This window comes from Helicoverpa armigera, chromosome 21, assembly GCF_030705265.1.
Source record: "Helicoverpa armigera isolate CAAS_96S chromosome 21, ASM3070526v1, whole genome shotgun sequence".
NCBI classification, from domain to species: Eukaryota; Metazoa; Arthropoda; class Insecta; order Lepidoptera; family Noctuidae; genus Helicoverpa; species Helicoverpa armigera.
In genome coordinates, this window is record NC_087140.1 from 2,053,922 (window position 1) to 2,067,237 (window position 13,316).

Genomic DNA, 13,316 nt, shown 5'->3' on the forward strand with positions numbered 1-13,316 from the left:
CGGTTTCTACTTACATTGTAACTTGTAGTTAATTTTAATAGAAATATTTACTGCTGAAAACGTGTTTTAATGTAAATGAATATAGGATCATAAGTTTGAAGGTTGTTAAATTATGTTTTTTAAGACGTCGAAGGCTTTTTGACGTAAAAAAAGGTGGCAAAAATTGGGAGAGTACGTAAGCATCTTAAAATTAAAATAAAGACATTAATTGTTAAAATATATTTAAAACCAAATATAAATACAATTATCTACAAAAATAAAAATAACAATCGATTATGTTAATTTAAAACAATAAATTATTTACTGAATTTCATTGAGCAGTTTAATTATATTTAAATTAAATAAATACTATTGTCCTAGTGACTTGGTGGTTCTACAACTAGAGAAATAATTTAATTGATTCATACTGACTGACTTCGAGTGATTCATAATATCTTTTGAAAAACAATACACCTTTTTTAACCGACTTAAAAAGGAGGTTCTTGGTTTGACATGTATGTATGTTTGTGCCCGATTATCTCACGTTTAGCTGAACCGATTATAATGCGGTTTTCGGCACAGTATTTGTCAGACTTAGGAGATTTTTTTCGGGTTTTCGGGTTTCTTTATTCGTTTTTGGAACATGGGTTTTAAATGTTCCCATAATGAATCCAATCAAAGTCAGTCTTCAGTGAATAAATACTTACAGCCTTACTTATAAAAATCAACAAATCATCTTCTAAGCATTGTTTTAAGTAATTACTACTTAAAGCCTTAAGTAGTGATTAAATTATTTTGACCTATAAACGTTGCTTAAGCATGTCTTAAGTAATGAACAGATAATGACATAAAAACATACTAATTTCTCAACACTACCGGAATGTTGGTAGCTTAAAAAAATATTTGTCATCAAAACGTTGTGTAATGGCAACAATGGCATCCGTAAAATATAAAATTAAAAAGTTGAGCTGTCAATAAACCGGAAATGAAAAATCAGCTGGTAAGAATCCAGCCATTTTGATAATTAGCGGGTTAAACAAGGGTGTGAGGCTACTTAATTTGACAGCTCATTTAAGACATTGCTAAGAAAATGATTTATTTCAGCCACGTTTATAAGTAAGATTTTTTCTTAAACATCTCTTAAGTATAACTTATTATTTTATAAGTAAGGCTGTTAAAATATAAGAATAAATAAATAACGTCTTGCTACTAAAACTATGTTTTGGACGTAGCTGTCATAACTAAACATCTTAGTAAATGCAAAATGTAGGAAATCTACTAAAAATAAAATGTCTCTGTACAAACGAAAAGGGGCGCAGTTATAGTCAAGTAAAATTAGTCATGGTAAAAAATAAAGTAAAAATCTTTTTTACAATCGTTTTGTTTTTTTTTTTTAACTCAAAAGAAGTATCATTTCACTTATTTTTTGCTTGACTGTACCAACTACAAACAAGAGTACTCCTACAAGTGAATTGCGTAATTTTTCGTGTTTCATTGTCCTTAATAATTCTGATTTAAAAAGGACAAAGGGTTTTGACAATTTAACACAGTGTAACTAATTAAATGATAACTTAAGTATAAAAGATACCCTAACATAGAAAAACATGGCTCATTTAGTAACAATAATAAATTAATTTGAATAATTTAAATACATCGTAATAAACAAACTACCAATTAAGTTTGAGCAACTAAAAGTGCAAATTGTCCTGTACAAAAATCAACAAAGAAAAACAACTAATGCCACACAATTAAAATCATTTGCACAAAAAAGATATGCGAGTATATAAATCACTCGTCAATTATGCAAATGCATATCAATTTGCATGAAATATCAAATCCATAAATGTGTTATTATTTTCTTTGTCTATTGAAGTCTACATTGCAGTTGGGGTATGTTGTGTTACAATCCTTCTGTTCTTGGCCATCACGAGCTGCTTGGACATATCTATAGTAGTGGAGAGCCATCTTGCTGTCAGCTGCTGGTAGGAGCTCGTTGGAGTCCCTGAAAAAAAAAATTTGTGCTTTTATTCATTTCAGTTCTTCTATCATAGAATTTCCTTGAATCATAAAGAATATTTTAATGTTGAAATGAAAGTTTGTTTGAACTGTCAGAAACTATTAGACGAATTTTACCTCTTATATCAGTGTTAGATTGCTCATAATACCTATCGAAGGAGGCTACATTTAACCTAAGTGCGCGAAGTAATCCCTTATGAGATTCCCTGATGAAGTTTCCCACATGATGATGATGATGATGTCCTCCTAGCCGATTATCGGCTACGGCGGCTGTTCTCATGTAAGGAGATTAGCCAACTACGCAGGACATATTATAGTGCACGAGCATTTGCATTTCCCACATACACTATAAGTAACTGTATAAACAAGAATGATAAATTATAGCCTTTCTCATTAAACTGCTCGTAAACATAATGAGAGTAATAAATCATAACATAATCAATTAACAAATTAGACAGCTGCCCTTCATGTTCCAAATGCACACTGCATTTAATAAAAACCGGCTTCCACAAACAAACATACAAGCTGTCATAGAAAGCTCCAAGGGCAACGAAAACGAAAGCATTGGAAAGGCAATAAAACTATATTTCAATATCAATTTAAACAAGAATTAGGGCAACGGAACTACCAGTTAAGCCTCCGATAGAAAAATAAATATGTATGAAGTTGTAGATGGAAAATTTGTGAAGAAACCGGATAGAGAAATGAAATTGGGAAATCAATAAGTAGGCTTAAAAGTTGATCGAAATGGTGGTAAGATAGAAAATTATGATAATGAGGAATTAGAAGAAACAAATTAACAAAAAGATGTCATTGTTAAACATACAAATAATATGATCTAAATACATGCAAGAATAAACAACGGATACACGACATTTTTATATCTAGAACAGTTACCTACAATAATGTCAAGGCAAATCATTACAAACTATGTAATGTATTTATAATAATACTCATGCGGATTAAAGTGACTTCTGAAGTTAATGACTTCATTCCTCTTTGAATCATCGATATTTAGATTGAGTTCATAAATCTCAGCATGGACATGAACAACATTCAAATTATTTAATATTTATTCACCTAAATTCAGAGATCATCAGATATCATAAATATAGACTTTGAAACCCATCTTACAGTATTCATTTGGTTAACCTTTCTTCCAGAATGTATGTGTTAAATAATTCTTGAGAAACTTTATATCCATGTAGATAAACCTTTTACAATAAATAAATAAGTGAGCATCAAACTGTAATGACAGCGCGAACGGTCCGTGACGAATGACGAAAGGTAATGACACGTGCCAGTCGGATTACCGTCATTTTGTACAAATACCGTCATTGCACGCAACGAGAGCGCTCGTGAGCAAATAGGGTAGGATATTGGTAGCTTGTCATGAGATTAGACTAGATTTTTGCAAGATGATGATGCAAGTTCAAGAGATTTTATTAGGGATCTGCGTGGCTGGGCATTGCCCCATAGTTAGTCTGAGTGTGATTAGCAAATTCATTTACAGTTACCGGCACGGATGTCGAGCCCTGACCTTCACCTGCGCACAAGCGATTTACTGCCTTATAGCCCGACATCCGTGCCGGTAACTGTACTACCATCTTTGAACTTTAATCTTATTAAAAAGTGCATGCTCGCTGTGCTGGAACATTGAGTATGAAATTTTCCCTAATAGTTAAATTAGGGTAAATAAAATTATTGACAACATAATTCAAGCTGTCGTAATGAAAGTTACTGTAACCTACTTTTATGACATACTTCATCAATTATGATATTATACAAGAAAGAGATAATGAAGTACATTTAATAGTTGAAGACCTTCAAGATCCTGGCCTAGTCAATAACAACTATAAAAGTACACAATACTTACTTGCTAAGATGACCAGAGACGAGGTTGCTATACGGCGTATGTTTGAAGGGGTCCCCATACAAAGCACAGACTGCTCTCTCTCGACATCCAAGGTCATTGGCTCCCATCTGACTCAGCAACCCATCTACAGTCTCAACTAAGGTCCCGTAGAATTTCTCTGCTGCTATTGTTTCCTGAAAAGTTAATAATGAACATATGAGAGATTGCATGGATGAAGATAATAATGAGATTGAGTTAATAAAGTTTGAGTCAAAATTATTTTTTTTTAATGTGAAACGCCGACTGCGTTTTAGCCAGTTTAAGAATATTAGAAAAAGAATCTAAAGAATTTTGTTTAACCCAACTCGTTAACACGATTTAGATAAAAAAAATGTAATCACAGATGCTTCCAATGATTTAAAAGGGTATAATTTATGCGGTCACCAAAAATATTTTTAAGAATCTAAGCTGAGGCACCAAATAAAATAAACAACTCCAAAAAAAAATAAATTGACTTTATTAAAAGTATAGCACTAAAGTATATAATATTATGATCCAAAAAAAAATAAAATAACATCAGAAAAATCGCAAATCTCGCACAAATATTATTTTTGGTTCCCAAAATGGATTAATGGTCACCAAATTCTATCCAACTAAAAGATTAATATTACTACCAAAAATCAAAGTTAGAGACTAAAACGAATCGCTGCAAAACCGACTCCACGTAGTCTTGTCTGCCCTACCCCTAGAGTGCAATTCAAAACCGCGTAGGCGCGGAGGGGCGAGGCGGCCTGCGAGCTGAGGCGCAGGTAGTTTTAAGGCTTGCCGCCGCGGCTGAGGTGGTGAGCGTGAAAACCATCTGCGACGATAAGCTCGCATGGGACCGCCGGAGCCACGCAGCGCCGGAGCCGTGACAGAAGCCATGCTTGCTCATGTTGCGTGCTTACATTTTAAACGTACTGAGTTACACACAAATTCATATAACAATAAATAAGCGACGAACGTTTGGGAACCCCAGAATATTAATTGGTATTTGGGAAATATTCTAGCGATCGTTAGCTTTTTTAGTCTAACAAAAATGACCAAATTAGGAGTCATGGTATTACATAATTGGTTACATCTAAGTAGTGACAATATAATTATTATATTTGGTCTAAAGTGTATTTAAAAGGCGTCCATATATTTTTTTAGTAGTCAATAATACGAAAAAATGGTTTTATGTAATAATATTTTTGGAAACGTTATTTGGTGACCATTTATCCATTTTGGTAACCGTTTAGAATTTTTTTGGTAGTAAAATAGGTACTTTTTTGGGTGGTGTTTAAACACAAGCCGATTTAAAATACCATTAAAATTAAATCTAAAGAAAGTTTGCGAGTATTTATTTATTTGCCACTTTAAATTTTTTGAAATGTAAGATAATGATTGAATTTTGCATCACGGAAGAGATCTACATTCAGTAGTTCTTTAATAGTTCGTTTTTCCTTTAATGGAACTGTTAATAACAACTTTAATGGGAATATTAAACTTACCGGGTCTTGTGCAGATAGAATTTGTTGTTGCTGCTTGACAAGTTCAGTTTCTGCCTTTATCCTGTTCGTCTCCTTCAGCTTGACTGCAGATACCCTGAGTATCTCGTCCCTGACCGGAGAAGGTGGTGCTCGAGCTGCTATTGCTGCTGCTCGAATCTGGAAACAGGGTGTTGGGTTATGATCGTTATCACTGTTTTTTCAGTCAGTGGATTGTAGATAATGTCCAAAATTCTATTTATAACACTAGTTTACATGACTTTTGTTCATGAAATGGAATACATAAGGTTACATTACTTTGGGTATCTACATCTCGGAAAAAATATTTAAAAAAATCCAGCACGTCAGGTTTTTGAAATATTTATTAAGAAGATTTTTACAAAAAACACATCTAAATAAACGATAGACAGTTAAAAATGGGTAATTCTTGCTCTTTTTTTATAAATATCTTCATCTGTATCTCTCACAACAGACAAACAATAGTCCCCTAGCATGTTTTCGTCCCAAAATCCCTGATAATTTTGCTCAAATAATTTTAAATCTTGGTGAAATCGCTCACCGTGTTCATCACTCACACTACCAAGATTTTCTGGAAAAAAATCTAAGTAGGAATGCAAAAAATGAATTTTTAGTGACATATTTACACCCATACGCTCATAATTATGCAAGAAATTTTCAACGATCTCTTTGTAATTATGACTTTTTTTATTGCCTAAAAAATTTTTAACGACACTTTTGAAAGAGTTCCAGGCTGCTTTTTCTACATCGGTTAAAAGGCTCTCGATTTTTGTATCGTCCAATATTCTCCTGATTTGAGGACCCACAAATATCTTCTTCTTATCTTCCTTTAATTTAGCCGCAGAAAGATTCGTAAATACAGAGCAGAGATATTGAAATGCAGGCTTGGACTTATCCAAAGCTTTGGTAAAATTTTTCGTCATTGGTTTACCAAATTTCAGTGATCTGTTTTTACCTGAATACCAGGAGCTGAGGACCAATCTGCAATTAGTGCAAATCACATGAGGAACCCAATTTTTATCTTGATTTGACACCGGAAATCCAAAATATTGTAAATAGGCTTCTTGCAATGGTTTTGTTAAAGGGAAACCACGATTTAACTGAACAATTTTCCCACAAACATAACAAAATCTATCTGGATGTAGTTTACACACTCTAGATGACATTTTTATATAAAAATGAGACTTTTGATTCACACAGTTGTTTACAAAACAGAACAATAAACGCATTTAAACAATTGCGGGTAGATAAAAAAAAAGTCATCGATATCTCCGAATTGTGACGTGCTACGAAAAATAAAAAAATATTTTTTTAGTAACCATCCATAGCCTACTTAAATAATATAGGTTTCATTTCATGAACAAAAAAAAATTATTTTTTTGTAAACTAGTGTAATTACTCCTCGCAAAAAAGCTACTGCCAAAAGTCCGTAGTGCACTTTATAATATAAAACTCTTTACTTTTTTATTTTCTTGGTATTGTACCAGTGTACTATGAACACTGCTTTCTCCTAGTTTAGTTCAGACAACTCTTAAAGATGAGCGATTACTTTAGGAGGTATTTACGATGAAGCTGTTGACTCCATTTACCTGAAATAAGCAATGACAATTCCCTACATGATGCTATTGAAACTTTCTATTCACGAAAGCAAGCTTTACATATGCAGGACCCCACAACACACATTAATGTTTACATTACGAAACTGCATTAAGACATCAATAAAAATTCTAGTGCAGTAACAGCCAAAACCAAACTTTCTATCCATAAATTAACCAAAATCGAATAAGTTTTAATTCTTATTTACTTGGTTGCTTGTGTAATTAACATTAATGAGCGTGAAGGTACAGATTTATCCGTGGTACACATTGCAACTGGTATAACGAGAACGGCCTAGAATTTTAAATGAGTGAACCTGTTGTATTGGGCTCATACTGTAGGTCGGTCTGTACTTGATGACCAAGGTAAAGGGTACTTAATACACGATGCTCATTATTATAATTGTCATAATTTTCATCATCTTATACTAGTTGGTGGGATTTAATTGAATTGGCTTGGCTTGCCTTGTATCTTTTACTATCTGCCATGCCATACAGTTTTCTTCTATGTTTGCGGTGGCATCTGTCACTTTTATCACAGACTTGAAGTAAGTACAAGGTAGGAGATTATAAGGTACTATAAAACTTACCAGTGCTTCCTTTTCAGCTAGCAGAGGGTCTTTCGGCGTTGTTTTCTTGTTATTTCGATAATACGGATTTGGAGGTCCCACGGGTCTGAATAGTAAAATAGACAAAATTAATCAATGACCTCTATGAATGAAGAGCTATCATCTATCATCATCTAGTTATCATCTATCCTCCCAATTATATTGGTTTCTGCTTTCAGTTTATCCAGATTGTTATCATTTAAGAGATTATAAATTGAGTTAAGTTATTGTCTGTTTAGTTCTTCCGCTTTATTATTGTAACTTTCATTATTACCATAAACATATTCATCTTCAACCTACATCGCAACATGTGGGAGGTTTTACCTTCTTCACGTTTTATTGTTATTGCCCTTTTTGAGCTAAGTAGGTTTATGTGACTTTGTAAACTATGAGTCATAATTTTGTATTCAACAATAATACTTAGAGAGAATAATACAGGAGAACTGATTTGTTTAGTGGTTTAATTTAGCTTTTAGAAAGTTTACTTAGCTGTAATTACTGGGACCTAAGAGGTAAACACGATTACCTTAAAAAGAGTTAGTTCATAAGTGATAAGCCATCCTGCAACATTTAGTCACCATTTAAAAGCCGTTGTATTGACGTTGAACCGATTATAATCAGGCAGACATTAAGGAAACCCATGGGCAAGAGGCTAATAATGTCAAATAGACTAATGATAATACTTATTTGTAAGATTATATTAAAAATATTGTATCTAACCTTCCAGTATTAGTGGCTGCTATCCTCTGCGGTACGTTAGCTGACGCTGCTACAGTTTGGGCGACATTATTACTTGCTGCGTATTCACCTACGTTCATTGCTGGTCCTGAAGTTATAAGTTAAGTTAGAAACTTACCCAAAAAAATACTGTCTTCAAGCAAGAAAGCAGCATTAGCATATTTTACTTTAAATAAATGTATTTCTGTTTATTCTAGCTGGTGTGTAGTTTTAAGTTGAGTCTGCACTTAAGGCTAAAAGGCTCTCTTGGAAAGTCTGTAATAAATATTTATGTTATGCTAAGACAACAATATATCTGTAATGGAAAATACTGAGGCAGTCATATTGACTTTGCACGATCTTAGAAGAACATTTTCTGAAATACAGGATATTCACGACTGAGTTACCTGGAGGCATTCCCAATCCCCAAGCGTTGATATCATTAGCGTCGCCTAGAGTCGGCTTGAAGTTCGATATTGCGTTGCGGTGGATATCTCCTATAATATACCTGTGGAATATAATAAGAATTAGAAACATATGTATAATTGCCCATAAAGTTAGAATACAGGAAAACTTATATTGAAAGTTAGCCCTCAAAAATACACTGAGCTTAGAAGCTATAATGTCATTTTCGCTTACTTATTTGATGGATGATATAAATGGTATGGTTATAATTGCCTCACTTAATAACTAGACTAGTGAGTCGTTAATGGGAGAAACTTTGTACCAATTTGGGGTTCATCAATATTATGTTTCCAAAAAATAACTTTCATCTACGGTTAGTGATTTACCCAAATAAACAAAAAATAGAACATTTTGTTCATTTAAATCGGCTCCATTTGTCAAATAAAAGTATCCAAAGAAATAATAGATTTAACTAAAGCATTTGACAAAGTTAATCAACCGTACAACATAGTACTTACTCAGTGCCTAGTGGTGCTCCAGAGAGAGGCCAGTTTTCGTTGTCATAACTATCTGATGATGGAGGCGGACCCTGGCTGTGAGGTCGTACCACCACGGTCGAGGAGTGAGGGGAATGAGCTCCGTAAGCTGCCTGGTGTGGGTGATGAGGGTTCTAGAATGGAAAGTGGTAATTTAGTACAAAATCTATTGCCTGCCATATATTCTTTTCCTTTTCGTCTCAAGCCATCCTAAGGTTGTCTGGAAGAGCCTCTTAATTTTTAGCAAATGGATCTAAAATGAGGTAGGCAATTTTTGAAATAGGTAGAATTCCAAAAAACGTATTGTTAAATGCTTACATATTGCATGCCCAGACAAGGTATCTTATCTCAAAAGTGGTTCCTTTCTCTTAGAGCAAGTCCAAAATATTGAGTAACTTTACTAAGAAAAAAAAAAACATCGTCCGTGTTTAAAAGCATCAAAAGACCCGAAGCTGCTCAAATTACTCAGACTCAACAAAACCAGACTAATTTGATCTAATCTATCTTAATTTCCTATTGCATTTTGATGTGTGTTTACAAAACTAATTAAAGCAAAGGGAAAGTTTCAAGTTTGTCTAAAAATAAATGCTGTTTTACTTTTAATTTATTTGGAGTTGTCAGTACTTTGTTCACTAAAGAGTTGCGTGACATCATTATGTTAGATTTGTTGAAATTACTCCATAATAGTAGGTAATAGTTTACAAACTTGTTCGTAAATCAAAATGATGACTCTCTTAGCGTGATCATATGTTATGATTAAAAGCTTAATAGTGTTGTTATAGCTACAATTTATGAAGAAAGAGTTAGACGGCTTTATGTGCATATGCGAGGTTGATTTTGGACTCATCTTAGAATTAAAGTTCCACATATTCAGATTTGTTTCAATATCGTTTTTATTATTAACGTGTATTAATAAATAAACTAAAATGAAATAAATCAGTTGAATATGTTCACATATTTATTTTAAGTATGTAGCTTTTATTTTAAATGTATTATAAATCACAATCGATTTTTTGGTGCTGCCTAAAGCCATAATAGCTATTTTTAGTCCAGTGCATTGACATTAAAGTCACTACCGAATTATTTCGCATGAAATTTGTTATCGTGAAAACGAATGACGATCTGCACGCAATTTATGATTGTCATTATAAAAAATATGATGATGACACGAACTTATGAAACGCGGTGGAGAATCTATACATTTGAATTTGATTTCTGACATGAAGAGTAATGCAATGACTAATAATGTTTAATGACTAACTGTTGTAAAGATGATAATATTCTGTAACCTATCAAATTATTATTTCGAAAAATAGGGAAAAATGTTTGCCACTAAAAGTACATAGTTAGGTTGTACTGATAACACTAGTTTACATGACTTTTGTTCATGAAATGGAATACATACGGTTACATTACTTTGGGTATCTACATCTCGGAAAAAATATTTAAAAAAATATTTATTAAGAAGATTTTTACAAAAAACACATCTAAATAAACGATAGACAGTTAAAAATGGGTAATTTTTGCTCTTTTTTTTATAAATATTTTCATCTGTATCTCTCACAACAGACCAACAATAGTCCCCTAGCATGTTTTCGTCCCAAAAACCTTGATAATTTTGCTCAAATAATTTTAAATCTTGGTGAAATCGCTCACCGTGTTCATCACTCACACTACCAAGATTTTCTGGAAAAAAATCTAAGTAGGAATGCAAAAAATGAATTTTTTGTGACATATTTACACCCATACGCTCATAATTATGCAATAAATTTACGATCTCTTTGTAATTATCACTTTTTTTATTGCCTAAAAAATTTTTAACGACACTTTTGAAAGAGTGCCAGGCTGCTTTTTCTACATCGGTTAAAAGGCTCTCGAATTTTGTATCGTCCAATATTCTCCTGATTTGAGGACCCACAAATATTCCTTCCTTTAATTTAGCAGCAGAAAGATTCGGAAATACAGAGCAGAGATATTGAAATGCAGGCTTGGACTTATCCAAAGCTTTGGTAAAATTTTTCATCATTGGTTTACCAAATTTCAGTGATCTATTTTTACCTGAATACTAGGAGCTGAGGACCAATCTGCAATTAGTGCAAATCACATGAGGAACCCAATTTTTATCTTGATTTGACACCAGAAATCCAAAATATTGTATATAGGCTTCATGCAATGGTTTTGTTAAAGGGAAACCACGATTTAACTGAACAATTTTCCCACAAACATAACAAAATCGATCTGGATGTAGTTTACACACTCTAGATGACATTTTTATATAAAAATTAGACTTTTGATTCACACAGTTGTTTACAAAACAGAACGATAAACGCATTTAAACAATTGCGGGTAGATTAAAAAAAAGTCATCGATATCTCCGAATTGTGACGTGCTACGAAAAATAAAAATATATTTTTTTAGTAACCGTCCATAGCCTACTTAAATAATATAGGTTTCATTTCATGAACAAAAAAAAATATTTTTTTGTAAACTAGTGTAATTATCCAGAAACTAATATTTCAGATAGTAATAAGACACATAATGAACTAGGAAAGTTCAAAAATAAAACAGAAACAAGAATCAAAATAAAAAAATTCCAAACCTTATGATGATGAGTAATCAAGTGATGGTGATGATGGTACTTCGTGGTGTGGTAATTCTGATGGTACCAAGAGCAGAGCTTGAAGATATGGCTTAACGCTGGGAAGAGGAACAGTAGGAGTTTCAGGAACATCTTCTTAGCAGTCGTCACACCCATGATGAGAGGCAACACGAAGACTAACTTGAGTGCTATCAGCTTTATGACTAAGATTATTGCTATGGCCGCTGTTATTAGTTTTTTCTTAATGTATTTTTCTGAAAAGAAATAAATGATTTTAGCAAGCAAATATTTTACATAGTGACAATGGTGAGTAAATACTATTGAGCCTAAAATCTGATGTCGGAATCTTGTATTCTGATCGTGTGCTTAGCTTATCAATAGACTGATTATTATTTAAGTGTTTATGAGTAGTTTCTTGCTAGTTTATAAGCCTTTACGTCTAAAATCATGAAAATGATTTCCCAAGTATGGATGGGCAAAGTCCAAAACTTATAATAAGTTTTAACCGAATTCGAATAAAGCATTTGTACTCACTTATCTTCTTAAAAAACAACCTCCCCTCTCCATTCCTCTCCTGCACCTCGACCTTCGGCTCCAACTCTAAGTGCACCAGCGCTCCCGTCTTTGTCAGCGCCCTGGGAGACACCCTCAGGGTTGCTCCTTGGAAGAACGTGTCTGGCAACGTCAGCTTCATGTCATGTGTCACCAGGAATTTGACACTCTTGTCGTATAGAGCGTCTGTTATTTCTTCAAAGGGTGATTCTGCAAAAAAATGTGTAAATGTTAATGGTGTTGATAAAAAGCTATTGCTAAAGCTATTGGGAATCAAGAAGGTTCAATTTAGAGTGCCCTAGATCCGGTTGTAAAATAAAAGCTTGGTTGCAAGGTCCACAGAGATTGGTACAAAAATGCTATGTACTTAATACATCTTTTCGCGGCATGACTGGTTATTCACGACAATGCCCTGAAGTTTACATGATAAACCTTATTAGTATAACCTATTTTTTCATTTAGAACCTACTTATCAAAACAGTTTTAAACTAAGGTGATTAAGGGTCATTGACCACAAACCATACGCAATTAATGCACAAGCAAAGGTATGCTCATTACCACAAAATAGAATTACCGTGAGAAAAACTAAAATTGTAACGACCATAAAAATACCAGCTTTTTCATCGCATAGTTCACCGTTCACACATTATGCCACAGAAAGCAACCTTAACAATTGCACAAGGTTACAAGACAATGCGTGGAAATCAAAATTTCATAATATCTTCTCATACATTTCTCGTTCAATCAAACTCTTCCTCGTCTCGACTATAATCGTTATTTGTTTCCCAACATTATGATACAATATCAATTTCTCTATTCGATTTAATTTCTCCTATATTGTGTTTATCGATACTTTCTTCCGAAATTTTCCACGGTCTAGTTTATTGTCGATTAAGGACTGCATTAA

General features: G+C 33.2%; 1 protein-coding gene across 1 annotated transcript in view; it reads right to left on the reverse strand.

Annotated features, from left to right (window-relative positions):
• Nucleotides 1–206: 206 nt before the first annotated feature.
• Nucleotides 207–13,316, reverse strand: part of LOC110375956 (uncharacterized) — a 37,020-nt gene continuing 23,910 nt past the window's right edge. Inside the window, exons 3-11 of the mRNA XM_021334263.3 lie at nt 12,392–12,619; nt 11,858–12,111; nt 9,241–9,392; nt 8,725–8,825; nt 8,321–8,426; nt 7,583–7,667; nt 5,383–5,538; nt 3,872–4,044; nt 207–1,981 (exon numbers count right to left, since the gene is read on the reverse strand). Coding sequence (XP_021189938.3) covers nt 1,831–1,981; nt 3,872–4,044; nt 5,383–5,538; nt 7,583–7,667; nt 8,321–8,426; nt 8,725–8,825; nt 9,241–9,392; nt 11,858–12,111; nt 12,392–12,619 — 1,406 coding nt within the window. The 3' untranslated portion in view covers nt 207–1,830. The remainder of the gene's footprint in view (nt 1,982–3,871; nt 4,045–5,382; nt 5,539–7,582; nt 7,668–8,320; nt 8,427–8,724; nt 8,826–9,240; nt 9,393–11,857; nt 12,112–12,391; nt 12,620–13,316) is intronic.